At 35.1% G+C, this 20,778-nt stretch overlaps 3 protein-coding genes across 4 annotated transcripts in view; 2 read left to right on the top strand and 1 right to left on the bottom strand.

Moving 5' to 3' along the window:
- The first annotated feature begins 657 nt into the window (after window positions 1–657).
- Window positions 658–6,195, top strand: LOC101500768 (endoglucanase 6). The gene is made up of 9 exons (XM_004503572.4): window positions 658–1,084; window positions 1,184–1,396; window positions 1,712–1,912; window positions 3,654–3,743; window positions 3,847–4,011; window positions 4,230–4,514; window positions 4,738–5,086; window positions 5,175–5,249; window positions 5,413–6,195. The coding sequence occupies exons 1-9, from the start codon at window positions 881–883 to the stop codon at window positions 5,709–5,711; spliced, it is 1,881 nt and encodes a 626-aa protein (XP_004503629.1). The 5' UTR covers window positions 658–880; the 3' UTR covers window positions 5,712–6,195.
- A 1,288-nt stretch (window positions 6,196–7,483) lies between these two features.
- On the top strand, window positions 7,484–11,836 carry LOC101500126 (uncharacterized). 2 transcript variants are annotated; one of them, XM_004503570.4, is made up of 7 exons: window positions 7,484–7,875; window positions 7,967–8,121; window positions 8,231–8,448; window positions 9,149–9,752; window positions 10,773–11,276; window positions 11,366–11,523; window positions 11,638–11,836. In XM_004503570.4, the coding sequence occupies exons 1-6, from the start codon at window positions 7,700–7,702 to the stop codon at window positions 11,476–11,478; spliced, it is 1,770 nt and encodes a 589-aa protein (XP_004503627.1). In that variant the 5' UTR covers window positions 7,484–7,699; the 3' UTR covers window positions 11,479–11,523; window positions 11,638–11,836. The 2 variants fall into 2 exon arrangements, with proteins under 2 accessions (XP_004503627.1, XP_027191680.1); XM_027335879.2 differs by lacking the exon at window positions 11,638–11,836 and having other exon boundaries at window positions 10,773–11,272; window positions 11,366–11,438.
- A 1,872-nt stretch (window positions 11,837–13,708) lies between these two features.
- Window positions 13,709–20,778, bottom strand: part of LOC101499180 (long chain acyl-CoA synthetase 4-like) — an 11,519-nt gene continuing 4,449 nt past the window's right edge. Inside the window, exons 16-19 of the mRNA XM_004503568.4 lie at window positions 20,701–20,778; window positions 14,994–15,176; window positions 14,174–14,293; window positions 13,709–13,930 (exon numbers count right to left, since the gene is read on the bottom strand). The exon at window positions 20,701–20,778 is cut by the window's right edge and continues 62 nt beyond it. Of these exons, the coding sequence (XP_004503625.1) occupies window positions 13,883–13,930; window positions 14,174–14,293; window positions 14,994–15,176; window positions 20,701–20,778 (429 nt within the window). The 3' untranslated portion in view covers window positions 13,709–13,882. The remainder of the gene's footprint in view (window positions 13,931–14,173; window positions 14,294–14,993; window positions 15,177–20,700) is intronic.

Here is a 20,778-nt window from a genome sequence, read left to right as displayed (position 1 = left end):
ACATGGTACTGCCGTTCTTGCTCAAGCTCAATTCTATAAGTCAAATATTTTATTTTCATTTTTATTTTGCAATTAATTTAACCATAAGCAGTAATTCTGCATTCGACCAAATAATTTAAAGACCTCACCGACTCATTGCTGTAAGGCCACATGCCATTGTTCCTTTTTCTCATCAGAGCCGTTTATAGCCACTTCAAAATTACAATAAAACAAAAAAATAATAATAGAAACAAATTATATTATATTGTTATTATTATTATTTTTATTTTAATTATAATTTACTGTTATGTACAATTTTTTTTAAATAATTATTTTTATTAATATTAATAGTAAATATATTTTATTTATTAAAATATTTTTATTAATTATAATTCATTAAAAAATTAATGAATAAAAATATAATAAATAAAAATATAATAAATAAAAATATCAATAATAAAAAATAATTAATATTATAAAAAAATAAATAATTTAAAAAAATGATAAATAATTTAAAAAAATGATATTTAATTTAAAAAAATGATAGACAAGATAGTAGAAATGAGAGGGAGAGAATATTAAATTATGTAATAAATTTTAATAGAATCAAAATGTCAGTTTCGGGGTTCTTGATACCTTCCCTTTTTCTCCTTCCCCTTACTATATAGAACCTCGAGCTCTTCAGTTTCCAATCCCCATTCCCTTCTTCTTCTCTCTCTCTCTCTCTCTCTCTCTCTCACTCTCTCCTTTCCGAAACTTCTCTATTTCCGCAAGGATTCTCTCCTTGATTAACGGAATTATACCAAGTTTCAGCATTGCCATTTTTCTTTTCTTCTTCGGATTCTCTTTCGCATATCACTCCATTGAACACATTTAGAGTGTATTTCCACTTTTTGTTTCCATGGAAAAGCTTAAACAGCTCATTTGCATGTTTCCCCTGTTTTTTCTTCTATGCCCATCTTTCGCTTTTGCTGGCCATGACTACGGTCAAGCTCTAAGCAAGAGCATTATGTTCTTTGAAGCTCAGAGATCTGGTTTTCTTCCTAATAATCAAAGAGTATCATGGAGATCTCATTCTGGTCTTCAAGACGGTAAAGCCAGCGGAGTAAGTTATTTCAAAAAAAATTTCGCTGTGGACGAAGGAATATTTGAAATGAATGCATTTTTGTGATTCTCATGTGTTAATTAATGTTGAAATTTGCAGATAGATCTAGTGGGTGGGTACTATGATGCAGGGGACAATGTCAAATTTGGGTTACCAATGGCATTTACAGTTACAATGATGTCATGGAGTATCATTGAATATGGTAAACAAATGGCTACTAGTGGTGAGCTTGGTCATGCCATGGAAGCTGTGAAATGGGGTACTGATTACTTCATCAAAGCTCATCCTCAACCCAATGTTCTCTATGGAGAGGTACCTTCTCACTCTGTTTTTCCCCTGTTTTTTTAAGCTTTCATTTTCCAAAAAGAAATACTAGTGTTTTTTTTTTAATTATATTATTTGTATAAACTATTCACCGGGTCATTTTATCGATGATTAATCTTCAGCTTTAATCTTACTCGGATCCGTTAATGTTGGTAAAAGAAATATAATATAATATTCATGAATTAGTGTCTTTTTATTTTTCAAAGAGTTGATGTTGAGTTTGGATGTTTATTGTTTATCGTAAAGTGAGTTATTATTTATATGAATAAATAATGAGGTTGTTTTGGGCATTTTGACATACAGGTAGGAGACGGGAACACTGACCACAAGTGTTGGCAAAGACCGGAGGATATGACCACTGACCGTCACGGTTACAAAATTGATCCAAACAATCCCGGGTCGGATCTCGCCGGAGAAACTGCCGCCGCTATGGCTGCTGCTTCCATTGTCTTCCGTCGCTCTAACCCTTCCTATTCCAAAGAACTCCTCAGCCATGCCTATCAGGTTTCACTTTCACACAATTCAATTCAACAATCCTCTTTTCATTTATTATTATTTATAATATTATGTAACTGTTTTTAGTAAACAAGTAGCTCATGATTTTGTGATAATGAAATGTGAAAAGTAAATAAATAATACTAAAATATAGAGACATTGTAGAGAGATAAAATAAACTTTGAAGGATGGTGCGTATGAGTTGTGTGTTGTTACTCTTAGCGGCAAATATTGGTGAAACGGTTGAACGTGAAGCTAGTAAGCAATTACTAGTACACTTTTTTTTTGTGACTCTTTTGTTAGAGACGTTATTGCTACTACCATATTGGGCCGCATGGGTCGGTAACGCGCATTTACTTCAATATGCATAATAAAGTCTCCTAAGTTAAAGATTAATTAAAATAAATAAAACCTTATCGTTTTAATCAGAGTAGTAGATAGATCAGATATTAGTGATCCAAATATTTTGGATTATTTTTAATCATTTTGAATTGTCCTTTCTTTTTTATTTTATTTTATAATAAAGTAAACATTAAAAATCTCCTCAACTGTATAATATTTGATCACCGAAAAAGAAGGAAAATGGAGATAATATTTTTTAGGGACCCATAAAAATACGTTTTGTACACTACTGGAATTTTGTTTCCCACTTTTTCTCTTGTCTTCTTCAGTCCTACTTTATAAAGCAAGAGTTCATTCAATTTAGTTTTTTTTCTTCCTTAAAACAACTAAACAAGTGTGAAAGAGTAAAATCCTTATTTAAACCATTTATCTTTTAAATTTCTCACCCATAATAATAACAACAAATAATTAAAGCTGTGGTCCAAAAAAGTTTGGTTTTTGTTTATTTTAAAAAATAAATAAAAAAATGAACGGTGTTTTATTTCATGGGTAGCGAGGGGCACTTTAGTTTAATTTATTTTAACCTTTTGTGAGGGTAGACCCTTTTGACCGTACGAATTGATATTTGTGCAGAACCAGAACCAGATCCTAACCTTCCACTTGAAGAGAATCACATCACAAAAAAAAAAAACGAAACTTGGTTTATTACCATTGTGTCATGTCACGTGTCCACACTGTCGGTGCTATAGGACCCTCTTTTTTCCCCTTTTAGGTCGAAATTACCCTCATCGCTTGTTTGGTATGCACTCATTAATGTGTAAACATTGGACCTATTTTTCCGCTGTCATGTGCATCTATTACAACCTTTTACACTAGCCTCTCGATGTTCTTGTTTCTGTCACTGTTTTTGATAGGTGAAGAACATGTCGCATTTAATTATTCATTTATTATAGAGTTTGAGACTTGTAGGAGTAATGAAGCAAGATCAAAGATGCTTCTGATATTCTATTTTACTGTCGTTTTAGATCTGAATCGGATTTTTCAGATTTCGGGTATTTTAGTTGAAAGCTAATAAATGAGGATTTAGTAGGTGGATTTAATCAATGTTTACCATCAGTGGAGCTTAATGTTAAGTAATTCATTTAATGAAAATAATGAATCTTTATTGACTTGCATTCTACTTCCTCTACCATATGGAATTGAGACTAACAACAAATAAACTATACAGTTAATTTTAGTGTATTATGTAAATATAAAGTAATATAGTGAATGAGAGATATCACGAGTTTGAAGTTACATATCAAATGTCTTGTAGCTATTATTATGTGTGTACTTACAAGACTAAATGACACTTAATAGTAGTACTGTAACCACTTAACTGATTATCCGGGGGCTTTATAAACTGCAGTTATTTGATTTTGCGGATAAATACAGAGGCAAATATGACAGCAGTATCACTGTTGCACAGAAGTACTACAGATCCATCAGTGGCTACAATGTAAGTTTTTTCTAGTTCAACTGTGGTGCAATACAAAAATGTGCACATTCAATTACTGCTTGAATGAATATTAATAATTGAATGTTGGTAATTGTAAACACAGGATGAATTGTTGTGGGCTGCTGCTTGGTTGTATCAAGCATCTAACGACCAATATTACTTGGATTACCTTGGTAGAAATGGTGACTCCATGGGTGGAACTGGTTGGCAAATGACTGAATTTAGTTGGGATGTTAAGTATCCTGGTGTTCAGACTTTAGTTGCCAAGGTAACATCAATCAATATTTTAAATAATATTAATCCCGTAAAATATCTAAGTTTTACATATACATTTAATCATATTCCAGTATTTAGATATTTGTAAATATACTATTTTACAAAGTAATACTCTCTGTGAGATATGATTGTATGCATTTTTTTGACGTAATAGTCTTCAAAGGCAAACCTTTGTGGCTAAACAACTTTCCTTTGTTTCTTGATGTGTAGTTTTTAATGCAAGGGAAAGCTGGAATTCATGCACCAGTGTTTGAAAAATATCTGCAAAAGTCTGAATTTTTCATGTGTTCATGCCTCGGAAAGGGTACTCGCAATGTTCAGAAGACACCTGGTGGCCTAATATACCGTCAGAGATGGAACAACTTGCAGTTTGTTACAAGTTCGTCCTTTTTAGCCACTGTTTACTCTGACTACCTTGCTTCTTCTCGTAGAAACTTGAGATGTTCTTCTGGCATTGTCGCTCCTTCTCAGCTTCTCTCCTTTGCAAAATCTCAGGTAACTGATTCCATCTCATTCAATTGGACTTTGATGTTCCATTCCAATCATTAAAGTTATTCATGGACTATGAAGTATGAAACACAAACACCAGACACAATCCTGACATATATTATTGACATCACCAATAATTTGAGAAAGTGAAAGTGATTGAATATAATAACATGCCTGTGTCAAACAATGACATGTCTTAGACAACTAATACGCCTTTAAACACTTTCAGGTGGATTACATTCTTGGGGACAACCCAAGAGCAACAAGTTACATGGTGGGATATGGAAACAATTTCCCTCAAAGAGTTCACCATAGAGGTTCATCCATTGTTTCCATCAAGGAAAATCCTTCATTTGTTAGCTGCCGCGGAGGTTATGCTACTTGGTTTAGCAGCAAAAAGGGCAACACCAATATACTTACTGGTGCTATTGTTGGTGGACCCGATGCATATGATGACTTTGCTGATCATAGAGATAACTATGAACAAACTGAGCCAGCTACCTACAACAATGCTCCTCTTATTGGTATTCTTGCACGACTCAATGGCGGTCACGGTGGCTATAATCAGCTCCTTCCAGGTATTGTCATCACTTTCTGCCCTCTCCTGCTATAAATAATTTTTCCGGCGATAATTAAAGTAATCAAAGTCTCATTTCTTCGTTACAGTTGTTGTTCCAGCTCCTAAGCCTTTTGTTCGCAAGCCGCATTCATCCCCCAAACCAAAGGAAACTCCATCCCCAGGTACTGTTGTTAGGTTTTGTTATCAGGCTTGACTCATTCTAGTAAAATGTTTGGTTTACAGAATGCAGTTTGTTTGATTAGTTGATAAATACTTATCCCAACTTGAAACTAAAATAAGATGTTGAGATCAAAGTCTAATAATTGAGGTACTTTACTTTTTCAGCTTCACAGTCAGGTCCAATTTCCGTTGAACAGAAAATGACCAACTCTTGGGTTGCTAATGGAAGAACTTATTATAGATACTCCACAATTGTGACTAACAAATCAACCAAGAATCTCAAGTCTCTCAATCTTTCAATTTTCAAGCTTTACGGTCCAATTTGGGGACTCACAAAGTTGGGTGATTCATACACATTCCCGTCATGGATCAGTTCGTTATCAGCTGGTAAAAGCCTTGAATTTGTCTACATCCATTCTACCTCTCCAGCAGATGTCTCAGTTGTGAACTACTTGTTGGCCTGAAACTGATCAATTTGGTTGCAAAAGTCTGATGCAAACAATTTACAGCTTTCTTGTCTAATACGAAATGTGCAGTGGAAGTTCTTCTCATTCTCCTTATCCATTTTCATTTTGGTATCAAATCATCTTTTTCTTCTCTTGTGTATTTTGCATTTCATTAGGATAGATAAAAATAGATAGGCTATATAAGATGGAACGGGCGGAGCAGAAAGGAGCGAAGAGACAATAAAGCAGTGCTCATCCTCTTTCTTATCCGCTTTACAACTTATATACAGTGAGTGAATACAAGACAGACAGTGAGACAGAGAAATAGTTGAGAAGTTTAGTAATTAAATGAACTTCTCAACATGTTAGAGAAAAGTCATCACTTGTATTTTTTTTCTAAAGCTTTGGATGTCTTTTCTGTGAATTGTGATGTTGTAAGCTTTGCAGCATTTGTACGCCATATATGACAGTTTGTGCAATATAGTATTATGTTTCTGTGCTATGCAATATGCAATGCTAGTTTGGTTATTTCATGTTAATGATTGCTATTTCAGTGCTTGGCAAATTCTAACTAGGGGTATATATGAGGCCTAATGGAGACTCTGATATTAGAATCTAACTCTAACATTACTTTAGTTCAAATTTTCCTATTTTTAGGACAAAATTACTACTTTTGATTCTTTAACAAGCGTAGATCACTTAACAAATGCCTAACGTGATCTTTAATTTTATTATGTTGTGAAATATTTTCACCACTAGGGATTGGAGTCCCAAGAAAATCACTCACAAAAGACAATCGATTTCATACTAAGATTTGTTTGACAACTATAAGGTGTAGGAAAACCTCTAAAAAAGCAAATTATGAATTTTAGAACATAAGACATATCTGAAAACTAACCTTCATCACCATAGCATGGCACACAAAAGATACAAAGATGAATCGAAAATAACCTTATCCTAGGCTAAGGCAACTGCCCCTTCCTGTAATGGACAAGATCTTATCATCACTCGTTGTGGGCTTTACAACATTGGAAGGATTGCAGGTGAACTTTTTGTGTGGAATTACAAATAAGAGTAAAACTAGTTATTAAATCTGAAAAATGTTTATCGAGATATATTATGGATTCATAAGCTGACGAGGATAGGTATATTTGATACACACATCTTAAACCAATGGCCGATATTTACAAAAAATCATGCTCATGCCTAATTTTCTCTTTCAACCGGAGGGTTGAATAACATTAATCAATCTTATTTTTTTGACAGAATAACATAATCAATCTTGAAAAAATATAGAATGCGGTCTCTATACTTTTGACATGTACATTATTGTTCTCATTTTTTGAATGTAATAATTTTTCACTTTTTTTTTCTTCCCCAGTTAGCTTACATATAACGAGATATAAATTAAAATATAAAAATACTTGGTAAAAAAGTTAAGCACACAAATTATTTTGCTAAAAACCGGATGGTAAATTATGCTCCATGCACAACAACATAAATTAAACATTCGATTTTATAGGACCACATGATCGATAAATCTCCAAAATTTAAATATTGTTATATTTTTAGGATTCAGATTCAAGACTATTGATAAACCTGACAGAGACTTGTACCATTATTGTCGGGCCCTTAACGGTCACCAAAAACATCATTTGAGTGTGACAATTTTGATTAAGGTTTGATAGAAAAATGAGATGAATTATTAAAAAACATCTAATCTAACTATTTGGTGTCAACATAATTATGATTGCCAGCAAAACTTGGGCTCAGATAACCTGGCATTGTCTGAGGCCCAAATGGCCTAGCAAGGCCCCATGTTGAGATTTCTCTCTTCCGCAGAGAGAGAGAGAGAGAAGAAGAAGGAAGCTTCGTCGTGAATCCCGATCCGATTCCAACACCGAATCAAAGTCAATTCAGACTCACGTTCGTTTCCGTTTCAATTACCATTTCATTTTTTCATCTTCTTCAAACTTCATTTCAAAAATTTAGTTAGAAAGAGGAAGATGAATAGCGAAACCGAATTGGTTGAACTTTGCATACACGCAGCTTGTAAGAACAGAGAAACCGTTAACAAATGGCGGTTACAAAGACGCTCTCTCGATCGCTTACCTTCTCCTCTCGCCGACGCTCTCCTCCGCCGTCTCATCACTCGCCGTCTCCTGTACCCCTCCCTCCTCGAGTAACACAAACTTATCCCCTTCAATTTACTCTCATTTTCAATTGAATTCGTTTTTTCAACTGTAATAACTAACTTATCTGATTCTAATTAGGGTTTTCAAACACAGTGCGGAAGAGATTGATGTAAAAGGCGATAACTCTGTGGATGCAGAATGGATGGCGTATTTAGGAGCCTTTCGTCACTTGCGTTATTTGAACATTGCGGAGTGTCATCGAATCACTTCTTCATCTCTTTGGCCTATCACAGGTACCTATTCTTGCTTCCCTTATTTTGATTTTGAAACAAACGCTTTAAGTTATAATAAATATTCGTTAAGCTATTCTTAATGTTACATTGAACGTTTAATTGGTTTTAGGAATGAATAGTCTTAAAGAGTTGGACCTATCTAGATGTACCAAAGTTAATGATGCTGGAATTAATCATATTCTTTCGGTTCCTAATTTGGAAAAGTTGCGCATTTCAAAAACTAGTGTCACTGCCAATGGTGTCATGCTTCTTGCCTCTCTTAAAAACTTGTCTCTTCTTGACTTGGGTGGTTTGCCTGTGGATGATGCGGCTTTAGCTTCGTTACAGGTATTTTATTACTAACCAATGATTTTTTCTCCTTCGATTTTTGGTTTAAATTATAGTATGCTTGTCAATAATTAAATGAAAGTACATTCCAGTTGATTTTTTGAAGGTATATGTTTTTTTAAATCTATATGCAAGACGAACAGTTCAAGGGTTAGATACAGTAAATTGCATATATGCATGAAGTCATTAATTAGATGGTGTAATTGTGTCATCTTTCATTCCAGTGTAAATGGGTTAATGATCTATATCTATAGTGAAGCGTTGTTCGTTATACCGTTGATTTTCATAGAGATGGATTTATGTGCATGTTGACACTTGTGCTCTGCATTTAAACTCAAAAGAATGTTTTGGCAAAATCCCTGCTAATCACTTTCTTGTGTTGCCGGTTAGTTATGGTCTGATACTCAATTGGGTTTGGTTTAGCACTGTTTTTCCAACTTCTCGGATTGCGGTTATGCGACTGTGCAACGATCGGTATGACAGCATACAAGTTAAGACACATTTCTTGAGTTACTGGCCCAGATTCACTGTTAGATGTGTGTTTCAGTTAGGTGACTAGTGGGTTGTGTTTTCAGTGTGTGTTTGTGTTGTTGGTTACTTGGTAGCTTTTTTTCCATACAATACAAGTCTGTGTTGCCAGTTGTCAAGTTGTAGTAATGTTGACATCTTGTCCTTCTCTCCTTTGAAACACCTGTTTTAGGTACTGAAAAATTTACAACACATTGAACTCTGGGATAGTAAAATATCAAACGAAGGTGCTGCTGTTCTTAATACCTTCCCCAAGTTAACCCATCTAAATCTTGATTGGACCAGCGTCTCAAAATTGCCTAATTTATCATCTCTTGAATGCCTCAATATGAGTAATTGTACTATTGATTCTATACTTCGAGATGATAAAGCTCCTTTGACAAAGCTTATTTTCTCTGGGTCTACTTTCCTGAATGAAGGGGAAACTTTATTATATGCAAATACAAATTTCTTGTCCTTTTTGGACTTGGCCCATACTGGCCTTGATAAATTCTTCTTCTTAAGTAAAATGAAAGTAATAGAACATCTCAATCTTAGCTCATGTATGATGGGGGATGATTCAGTCGAGATGGTTGCATGTATTGGTGGAAAGTTGAAAAGTCTGAATCTGAGTGGTACCTGGATTAGCTCTGCTGGATTAGGGATTTTAGCTGGACATGTTCCCAATCTTGAAATTCTGTCAGTATCTCAGACATCAGTGGATGATACTGCCTTCTCATTTATCAGCATGATGCCTTCATTGAAGGTTGTTGATCTGAGCAATACAAACATTAAAGGTATTTGATTACTTGGCATTGTTTGATACTGTTGTGAGGTTAAATCATACTATTTCTGCGGCCATTGAATGAGTCTTTTTCCTTATCACTGAACAACTCTTCACTAGGAAACTTTTGTGCTAGACTGCTTTAAACCTGTCTGTATGTGACATATTTTTCTTTCCATTTTTGCATTTTTGCATTTTTGATGAAAAACATGTCATGTTTGCTGATGTACATTGTCATATGAGGATAAAGATTCCTCATTCTAGGGTTATACTTATATATAATGTTCTGTTTTAATCTATCACTGATTGGCTCACAGATCTAGAAGTTTATTTTGGAACCCTACTTATTTTTCTTAAATGGTAAACCTTATCTTCAGTTAGACCAGCTAATAGCTATTCATCTTTTTCTGTAGTCCTGCATCAACATGTCCGGAGGTAACCGCTCATTTTGCTATGTCGTGTCTTGTATTCGAATCGAATTACCTTGTGAGATCAAGTGACCCTTTTTGGGTGTTTGCACAATTGATTTAAATAACTTTTTCCAGTCATAGAAATCAATAATTGCACATAAATAAGAGACAGTCACACTCGCGACAAGCATGTATTCCATATTAAGAAATCTTCATGTTTGAATTCTATTAAGATAGTCTTGCCGAGGCATGTAATACCTGTATTGGATCTAAACTATGGGGTTTGATACTGTTAACTTTAGCAAGGAAGTAATACGATTTGTATAAAATGTCTCTCGTAGTTATTCCACAAGAATTTCTTATTTTTCATCTTGTTAAAAGAAATAATTATTTGGTCATTTTGTTTCCAACTGTTGATGCAGATTTGACCGATTAAGCATTTAGTTAAAGCGGATTGTTTCAATTAAGAAAATTGTGATTTTCTTATGTATTTGTTGTTCAAAATGTCTAAATACTGATTTCTTCAATTGCATCACTCTCAAATTTGGCTGCTTTATCTTCATTTGCTGCCTGCAGTTTAGTACTTTTTCTTTAACACCTTCCTATTTGTACTTTGGACTCAGGCTTTTTGCACCAGGGGAGGACTGACTTGGACTCACTCTCTCTAACGGCTCTTCAAGATCTTAAACAACTAGAAAGGCTGAATTTGGAGCACACACAAGTCATTGATGAGGCTTTATTCCCTTTATCACGCTTCCAAGAGCTGAGATATTTATCCCTGAAAAGTCCTTCACTTGCAGACATCTCACTTTACCATCTATCATCAGTTCCTAAATTGACAAAGCTTAGCATCGGTGATGCGGTATTGACCAATTATGCTCTTGATATGTTTAAGGCTCCTGATACTCTGAAACTGATGGACCTCAGAGGTTGTTGGCTCTTAACCAAAGATGCTATTGTATCATTCTGTAGAAATCATCCTCAAATTGAAATAAGGCATGAACTTGTTACCTTACTTCCTTTTGAAGAAAATGGTCGTCATCATTCCTCTCCGTCTCGGTTAACTTCAAGGACCATGCAAGCAGCTAGGAAGAAAGAGCAAATGTCCTTATCTCCATATTTTGTAGGTAATTGCCATTACGTTTGTAATCTTCTTGTTGCTATGTTTTTATGTTATGATTCATCTAATTGTAATTTTTCATTTATGTTGACATAGATCAAAGGATGAAATATAGCAGAGATGAGTTACTTGCATTGCAGTTTTTGTCTTTGCCTCTTGCATCCAGTAATGAGATAGACAATTCAATACTTGAGAAGCAATCGGATTGAATCTAGCAATCTCTTTCCATACAATTATCTGCTCTCATTGCACTGGTAAATGTTTTTGTTTATTGTATACTCCATATTCTGGTATATAAAAATTGCGTTATTTTATTTTAATTTTTTCTTTAATGTTTCACTAGTGTGGTTTTTTTCACCAAAATTTAGGTGCAACTCGTCTGCGTGAGGTGAAAGCTGAATAATGTCAACTGAATGGATGGAGTCCATATAGGGCCATGGCTCCAACCTAACCTTGTGTACATGTAGATATGTAATAATGTGAATTAAGAGATTGTTTTTTAGTGTAATAAGATTGCTTATTCCTAGCTTCTGCTAGTTTATAAATTTACAAGATTTCTGTCATCAAGGAAGATAGTCTTGCATCCTTAAATAAAAAAAGATGGTCTTGCAGAAAAGTATTTACGCTTGTACATCAACAGAACTGAGGAACATTTTCTTTTTTGAGGGATTGTATTACTTATGCTCTACGCAAGGACAATTCTTAAGGGTTCATATCTGTGTTAGATGTGCCAGAAATTGTGTCAAACAACTGACTTTCAATTGTGATAAGGCATCCCTTTCAGTTACTCTGCTCATGCTGAAAGAAATTGGTAAGATAGAGATTGGAGAGGAGAACTGTGATAAATTCAATTGTGATAAATTGATTGTATGCTATATGGATGGATGGAAATATAAAAGAACAATTCTTCAGAGCGTTTCAACAGTGAAGTTAAAAACAAAAACAAAAAAGTTGCGGGAAAATCGCAAGCTTGAGGCCAACAAATCAAACCAAGAAGAACAAAATTATATATTAGGGGTAAACGGAAAAATAGTCCTTATAAAAGTTACAAGGTGTCGTTAGGATGGTTTGGTGGTTCAGAGTGTGCGACAAAGGAGTTAAGAGTCATTAGGGTACAGAGTTCAAATCTCACTTTCCACCAACATTTTATAAACATTTACCTTTCCAAAGAAACAAAATTATAAGTCACAGTCAAAGGGAAATGAGTATAAGTTATTCCTTACTTCCTTTTACCAAGCTTCTGGCAATGGCTTTATATCTCTTCCTTTTTCCGAATCTGTTCAGACATGCAGAGATAATAATGTCCATCTTTTTTTAGGTTGTAGGATTATCCATCTAAATTATAATTGGATCAAATTTAAAGATCTGAACTCTTAAAATTTTAAAAAATTAACAACACAATATAATTAACAGATAACAGTATGACATTTCAGTAAAAAAAAACAACTCAATACATTGGCAAGTTAATTTTTATTTAAAATTATATAATTATTAATGTTCAAAAGAAAAATAATTTATACAATTGGTAAACATAGTTTATGTCTGGATTGACAGTGTAAGTGCATCTTTGGACGGACATTGAATTTGGCGAAATCACAACAATAGTGTGATTCAATTAATTGATCATAGTACTTATTCAATTAATAGATCACGGTACTCTAGTATGGTTGTGTTGTACATGTTACACGACGAATTATGCCAGTTGATTGAAAAACAAATTATGCCTTTATGTGGCAATGTTTCTAAACAAACAAATTGGGAAATCATGTCACTGTTACCCCATTTTGATGTACTAAAGTTAGTGTAAAGAATCCAGCTTCTCTGTAGTATTATGAAGAAGTGAAAAGGAATTGTTTGTCTTATTTTACATTGGGACTTATCGATTCAGTACCGGTTTAGTTTTGTAATGCCTCTAATATGATTTTGTCAAATTCATTGTAAAACTAAATACCCACTTAATATTTAACAAGACACTAATATACTACTCTGATGTTGAAAAAAAAATTGATAATCTAAAATATATGCAAAACTTTCAATTAACTTAAATTTAGTTTTTCAATAATCTCTTTTTTTATAGTGATAATATATCCAATATCTCTTTATTCATAACAAATAAAAATAGATAATAGAAAAATCTTTTTTTCATTACACAACCGTTCTCGCAGGGTATGGTAGAAAGTGATCGAAGAGAAAAAATTTCAACAAAATCGTGAACATTTTCAAACCTTGTATGTGTAACTCACGAAGAACAAACAAATTAGAAGGTTACTCATCCGCCTCCATGTTTGCTCACTCGTGTTCAAATACACTACTAAGAGTTACGATTAAGTTACAAACCGAAAAAATGAGCAAACAGGAGGGATGAATAAACAATCACCAACAAGTTATTGAGGCACATGTAAAGTAAGAACTTGATCGATCCAACATGAAAACTTTCAATATTGAAAATCTACTCAATATTATTAGTCATGAAGAGAAAATAATTTAATATTTTCAATAACTTGTTAATTGCCATCTATAAAAAATAATGATAATAATCTACAGTCAACAAAAGGAATTAGGTAAGTGGTATGACATGAATGAATAAAATAAATTGTCTCCCAAAAGCATATCTCATGCACTTGGTTTCTTTTCCTTCTCGTACATTTCGTTAATGACACTCTGCACACATACATAAATATTGCAATCAGTAAAGAAGTCCCGTATTCAAACTCCGAAAATTAACACAACTAATCTTAATAACATTTTGCCTATAAAAAACAAAGGGCAAAAGAAAATTGCCAAGTGTATTAGAAATATATTTATGGGGGCATGGGGCAACTTTATATAAGTAATCATTCCACTTCAACTATAATTTCTAATCATATGAAATATAACAGAATTAAGCGTTTTTGCAAATTATACCTGATAGTATTTAAGCAACTGGGGTCTCTTTTTCTTAAATGTTGGTGTGGTGAGATCACGTTCCATGTCAAATGGAACTGGATCAAGATGAATAGTTTTGATAAACTCAAAACCTTTCAACTGCAAAAAGAAAAATAATCAGGATCCCACATAAAGCTTCAGAGGGTGTAAACACAACCATATAGCTACTAAATCACTCTTCATACAAAATGATTTTGATCCATTCAAACTATTCAACTTAAGTAATAGTGAAATTTTACCAACATGATGCATATAGAAACTTTCAATCCTACTATTTGAGGAATTCTCAAACTCATCAAGTTAAACATATACTTGGTCTATATTAACATATATACGTTTATAAGCCAGCATTTTAAAAATGTTAAGTTAGGCTCAAAAAACAAGTCTATATGACAGGTAACATACCAGATTTGGACTTTGAATTTTTTGAACAATTCGAACCTATTTATGCTAAACCTAACTTAATTCAGCCTATATATATAAGTAATAGTGAAATTTTACCAACATGATGCATATAGAAACTTTCAATCCTACTATTTGAGGAATTCTCAAACTCATCAAGTTAAACATATACCTGGTCTATATAAACATATATAGGTTTGTAAGCCAGCATTTTAAAAATGTTAAGTTAGGCTCAAAAAACAAGTCTATATGGCAGGTAACATACCAGACTTGGACCATGAATTTTTTGAACAAGTCGGACCTATTTATGCTAACGATACCTTGACTCAGCCTATTTCCATCTCTACATATAGCATAACAAATTAGAGAAATATTATAGACTTAAACAAAATAGTACCTTCTTTTCCTTTGCAATCTTTGTGAGCTCTCCGAGTATGTAACTTTTCGTCCTAGAATCTTCACAGAGAGCATCATAGTCCATATTTATACCAGTTTGTGCTGCCCAAGCTTCAATTGCTACCTTGCTTGGGTTAATAATAGCCACAAGGAAGTATTCAAAACTATTTCCATAGATCCAAATCTGAAACAAAGGATGATAAAATGCAATATAAACATGTGACAAAACATTGTATGCTCATGAAAATAAGCGGAAAGTAATTCCTCTTTTACTGTCAATTTTCACTAAACTAAACCTTTTGATATCATTCATAAATCTGTATGTAACAACTATAATACTACAGATGCACACAACAAAAATTGATAAGACTAATAGACCTAAGCCTACTATTAGAAATGTATATCAGAGGAGAAATAGGAGAGTTTGGTTGAAAACTTCCTAATGTAACACGTGTCTAAAAGTTAGTTAGGCAGTTAGTGGTTGAAAACTTCCTAATGTAACACGTGTCTAAAAGTTAGTTAGGCAGTTAGTGAATAAATGAACTATAAGAAGGAATAGTTGTTAGAAATTGAGGAGTTTTTTGGGTGTTAACAGAATTTCTGGTTGTGGAACCAGCAAGGTCGTGGGACCTATTGTAACCATTCTTCTTCTATTCAATTCAATAAAATTCTTTTTGTTCTTCCTAGCAGAATCACTCTGATTCTGATTAGGTTGACTGATTCATTGTTCAATTCCCTTTCTTTGTTAATTCCAGTGGTTGTATCACTGGTATCAGAGCACCGTTTCTGGTGCTTGAGGGAGTGGATCCACCACCAACCAATCGCTGCCGCAATCGTCTATGGTCTCTACCAGAAGAATGGCGCGAAACGATGAGAGTTGGACTCAAGAGATGGAGGAGCTGAAGCAAGATCGCGAGAGAATGAGATTGCGATTGGAGCTTAACGAAGCTCGAATGCAGAAAACCGAAGAGCTGTTATCGGCGATAGCCAACAAATTGGGGATAAACGGAAATGGACACTCGCGGGAGGATGGAAGCGAAAGTGAGAATGAAGGAGAGAGTCATCAGCGGAGTCTGAATCCAAATTGTTGGAGAAGATTGGAAATCCCTATAATTTCCTTGGAGGGCAAAGCTCTTAGTTGGTATCAATGGTGGGAAGGTTGCAACCCTAATCCAACTTGGGAGAGTTTCAAGATTGCTGTGGTAAGGCGCTTCCAACCCTCTATGATTCAAAATCCCTTCGAATTGTTACTTTCTTTGAAACAAAACAATAGCGTTGAGGAATATGTTGAACTGTTTGAAAAATACGCTGGGGCTTTGAGGGAAGTCAATCAAGATTTTGTTAGAGGGATTTTCCTTAATGGATTAAAAGAAGAGATCAAAGCTGAAGTGAAATTGTATGATTTGGCTACTCTGTCAGAATTAATTCAAAAAGCTATATTAGTGGAACAGAAGAATCTGGTGTTATTAAAGAAGAATAGTGGAACATACTCTAGATCCTATAGCTCATACAAACCAAATTCTTATAGTAAGATGGTGACCTTGGAACCCCAGACTGCAGTAAATAAACAGAGAGAGGGCTCTTCCATGGGCAGTGTGAATAATACCATCAGACCAAACTTAGATGCGGAAAGTTCTAGAACAAGAGGAGATTATAAAAAACTGTCCAGTGTTGAGATGAAAGAAAAAAGAGAAAAAGGGTTGTGCTTTAGATGTGATGAACCCTTCAGTAGAGAACATGTGTGCAAAAATAAACAGCTGAGGATGTTGCTTTTAGCTGAAGAGGAAGATGAAGAACCAGAAAATGAAGACTTGAGTCAGGTGGACTCTTCCAACTCATTACAGTTATCCATGTATTCCATGACTGGGTTGACATCTACTAATTCTTGGAAGGTGAGGGGAAACATAGAAGAGATACATGTAGTCATTCTCATTGACTGTGGAGCTTCCCACAACTTTATTTCCAAGCAGTTAGTGGAGAGGTTACAACTACAAGTAGCAGAAACTCCAGTATATATGGTTGAAGTGGGAGATGGACATAAAGTAAAGGGCAAAGGGAAATGTGCGAAGCTAAAATTCTGCATGCAGAAATTAGAGGTAATTCAAGATTTCTATCTTTTCAGTTTGAAAGGAGTAGACTTAGTTCTTGGGCTAGATTGGTTGGCTGGGTTGGGAGAGGTGAAGGCAGATTTTGGTAAGATGGAGTTGACCGTGAAAAAAGGGAATTCAGTGATCACTATCGCAGGGGATCCAGCTTTGACCAAAACTGAACTATCTTATGGTGCCCTTATGCAAGTATTGTTGAAGGAGGGTGAAGGATTATTGTTGCAGTGTGATAATGAACAAGGCAGGCGGCAGCAACAACACCAAACTCCAGAGATGATTGAGGAAATACTACAGCAGTTTCAGGAAGTTTTTCAGAATCCTCAAGGGCTACCTCCCTCTAGAAGGCATGATCACGCCATCCATCTGAAAGAAGGTACTGAAATTCCAAACTTAAGGCCTTACAAATGTCCACACTACCAGAAAACTGAAATAGAGAAGTTAGTATTGGAAATGCTCGACGCTGGAGTGATTAGACCGAGTATAAGTCCCTATTCTAGTCCTATCCTTTTAGTGAAAAAGAAGGATGGAGGTTGGAGATTTTGTGTAGACTATAGGGCTCTTAACAAAATTACCATTCCTAACAAATTCCCCATTCCTATTATTGAAGAGTTATTAGATGAATTAGGGGGGGCACAGGTGTTTTCTAAGTTGGATCTCAAATCAGGGTATCACCAAATCAGGATGAAAACAGAGGATGTTGAAAAAACAGCATTTAGGACTCATGAGGGACACTATGAGTTCCTTGTAATGCCCTTTGGATTAACTAATGCTCCATCTACTTTTCAAGCCTTGATGAATGACATCCTAAAACCTTATTTGAGAAAATTCACATTGGTGTTCTTTGATGACATACTAGTCTACAGCACTGATATGAAGGCTCATGCACAACATTTGCAACTAGTTCTGGACATATTGAAACAGAATGATCTAAAAGCCAATCTAAAAAAATGTAGTTTTGGGCAGTCCAGTTTAGAATACTTGGGCCATATCATCTCAGGAGAAGGAGTGGCAGCTGATAATTCCAAGGTTGAAGATATGAAGTCTTGGCCTACACCTACCAACATCAAAAGCCTAAGGGGTTTCTTAGGGCTGACTGGTTACTACAGAAGATTTGTGCAAAACTATGGTAGAAAAGCCAAACCGCTCACTGATTTACTAAAAAAAGATGCATTTGTTTGGTCACCTGAAGCTAGTTATGCTTTTGAGGAATTGAAGACTGCTATGGTGAACTTACCTATGCTGGCTGTACCTGATTTCAATAAGCAATTTATAATTGAAACAGATGCGTCCAGCAAGGGGTTGGGAGCTGTACTAATGCAAGAAGGGCGGCCTCTAGCTTTTTGGAGTAAAGGATTGTCTACTAGATCTCAACAAAAGTCCGTGTATGAAAGAGAATTAAGGGCGCGGGTTCAAGCCATTCAGAAGTGGAGACACTATTTGATGGGAAGACACTTCATTGTAAAGACAGACCAGAAAAGTCTTAAGTTTCTCACTGAGCAGAGATTATTTTCAGATGAACAATTCAAATGGGCAGTCAAGCTTATAGGGTTAGATTTTGAAATTCAGTACAAGCCAGGGGCTGAAAATTCGGCGGCAGATGCTCTTTCAAGAAAGATGATGTATTCAGTGATTTCAGTTTTATCTGTGGATGAAAAAGATACTTGGATTCAGGAATTACAACAAGAATCTAAGTGGATGCAAATGATGCAAGATCTGATCATTAACCCTACGGCACATCAGAACTTTGAGTTGAGAAAAGGAGTGCTTTATTACAAAGGACGACTAGTTCTTTCTAGGCTGTCTAACAGAATCCCTATTATCATTGCTGAATGCCATGAAACACCTATGGGAGGCCACTCTGGATACTTCAGAACTTACAAAAAAGTTGCTACATTTCTGTACTGGGAAGGCATGAGGGCAGATATTAAGAGCTTTGTTGATAAGTGTGAAGTTTGCCACAGAAATAAGTACTCGACACTCACTCCTGCAGGATTATTACAACCGCTCCCTATTCCTCAGCAAGTTTGGATGGATATTTCATTAGACTTTATTGGTGGATTACCTAAAGTTAGAGGAAGGGATACCATTCTAGTAGTGGTAGATAGGCTCACTAAGTATGCCCATTTTTTTGCTTTGGGACATCCTTACTCAGCCAAGGATGTAGCTGCGGTGTTTGTGAGAGAAATAGTGAAGCTGCATGGGTTTCCAACCACCATTGTTTCTGACAGAGACCCTTTGTTCTTGAGCCATTTCTGGAAAGAGTTGTTCAAGCTGGCTGGAACTCAATTAAAAATGAGTACTTCCTATCATCCTCAGTCAGATGGGCAAACTGAGGTAACAAATAGATGTCTAGAAACTTATCTGCGATGCTTTGTAGGTCCTAAGCCTAAGAAGTGGTTAGATGGGTTGCACTGGGCAGAATTTTGGTTTAATTCCAATTACAATAGTTCAGCTGGGATGACTCCTTTTCGTGCCTTATATGGTAGAGACCCTCCTAGTTTACTAAAGGCTGGAGCTATACCTTCTAAAGTAGAAGAAGTCAACAGATTAATGTTTCAGAGGGATGCTATTCTTGAAGAATTGAAGTTGAACTTGACTAAAGCCCAAAACCAAATGAAACAGAATGCAGACAAGCACAGAAGGGTTGTTGAATTTCAGATAGATGATTGGGTCTATCTCAAATTACAGCCCTATAAGTTCAAATCGTTGGCCAATAGACCTTATGCTAAGTTGTCCCCCGCTTCTATGGCCCTTATCAAATTAGTAGCAAGATTGGCCCAGTGGCTTACAAGTTAATCCTCCCTAGTCATGCTAAAATTCACCTGGTCTTTCATGTATCTTTGTTGAAGAAAGCATTGAAGCCACACCAGCAGCCTCAACCACTTCCACCTATGTTAAATGAAGAATTAGAGTTGGAAGTGACCCCAGAAGCCATATTGGATAGCAGAGAGGACAAGCAGGGTTACTTAGAGGTGCTAGTTAAATGGAAAGATCTTCCTCAGCATGAGTGTACCTGGGAATTGGCAGCAAACATTCAAGACAATTTTCCTGATTTCCAACTTGAGGACAAGTTAGTTCTTTTAAGGGGGGTAGTGATAAGACTAATAGACCTAAGCCTACTATTAGAAATGTATATCAGAGGGGAAATAGGAGAGTTTGGTTGAAAACTTCCTAATGTAACACGTGTCTAAAAGTTAGTTAGGCAGTTAGTGGTTGAAAACTTCCTAATGTAACACGTGTCTAAAAGTTAGTTAGGCAGTTAGTGAATAAATGAACTATAAGAAGGAATAATTGTTAGAAATTGAGGAGTTTTTTGGGTGTTAACAGAATTTCTGGTTGTGGAACCAGCAAGGTCGTGGGACCTATTGTAACCATTCTTCTTCTATTCAATTCAATAAAATTCTTTTTGTTCTTTCTAGCAGAATCACTCTGATTCTAATTAGGTTGACTGATTCATTGTTCAATTCCCTTTCTTTGTTAATTCCAGTGGTTGTATCAAAAATAGTCTTAATTCTTCACTAGGACCGCCGATCATACCTAAGGAATAATACATTCATTAGAAGATAATGCTTCAAAACTATTTAAAGGGTCAAGAAGACTTGCCGATTCAATAGCAGGAACTTGAACATAAATATTCTCAAGGTTTTCAACAGCAACATACTCTCCTTGTGAAAGCTTAAA

Source organism: Cicer arietinum, chromosome 6 (assembly GCF_000331145.2).
Source record: "Cicer arietinum cultivar CDC Frontier isolate Library 1 chromosome 6, Cicar.CDCFrontier_v2.0, whole genome shotgun sequence".
Classification (NCBI taxonomy): Eukaryota; Viridiplantae; Streptophyta; class Magnoliopsida; order Fabales; family Fabaceae; genus Cicer; species Cicer arietinum.
Note: the sequence above shows the minus strand (reverse complement) of the source record. Positions and strands in the feature narration are given on the sequence as shown.

Bases quoted from the DNA above. Each gene is read 5' to 3' on its own strand.
- LOC101500768 (XM_004503572.4), top strand. From the start codon at position 881: ATGGAAAAGCTTAAACAGCTCATTTGCATGTTTCCCCTGTTTTTTCTT. The intron at 1,085-1,183 runs GTAAGTTATTTC...TGAAATTTGCAG, and splicing joins AAGACGGTAAAGCCAGCGGA to ATAGATCTAGTGGGTGGGTA. The intron at 4,515-4,737 runs GTAACTGATTCC...AAACACTTTCAG, and splicing joins TCTCCTTTGCAAAATCTCAG to GTGGATTACATTCTTGGGGA.
- LOC101500126 (XM_004503570.4), top strand. From the start codon at position 7,700: ATGAATAGCGAAACCGAATTGGTTGAACTTTGCATACACGCAGCTTGT. The intron at 9,753-10,772 runs GTATTTGATTAC...CTTTGGACTCAG, and splicing joins GAGCAATACAAACATTAAAG to GCTTTTTGCACCAGGGGAGG. The intron at 11,277-11,365 runs GTAATTGCCATT...ATGTTGACATAG, and splicing joins CTTATCTCCATATTTTGTAG to ATCAAAGGATGAAATATAGC.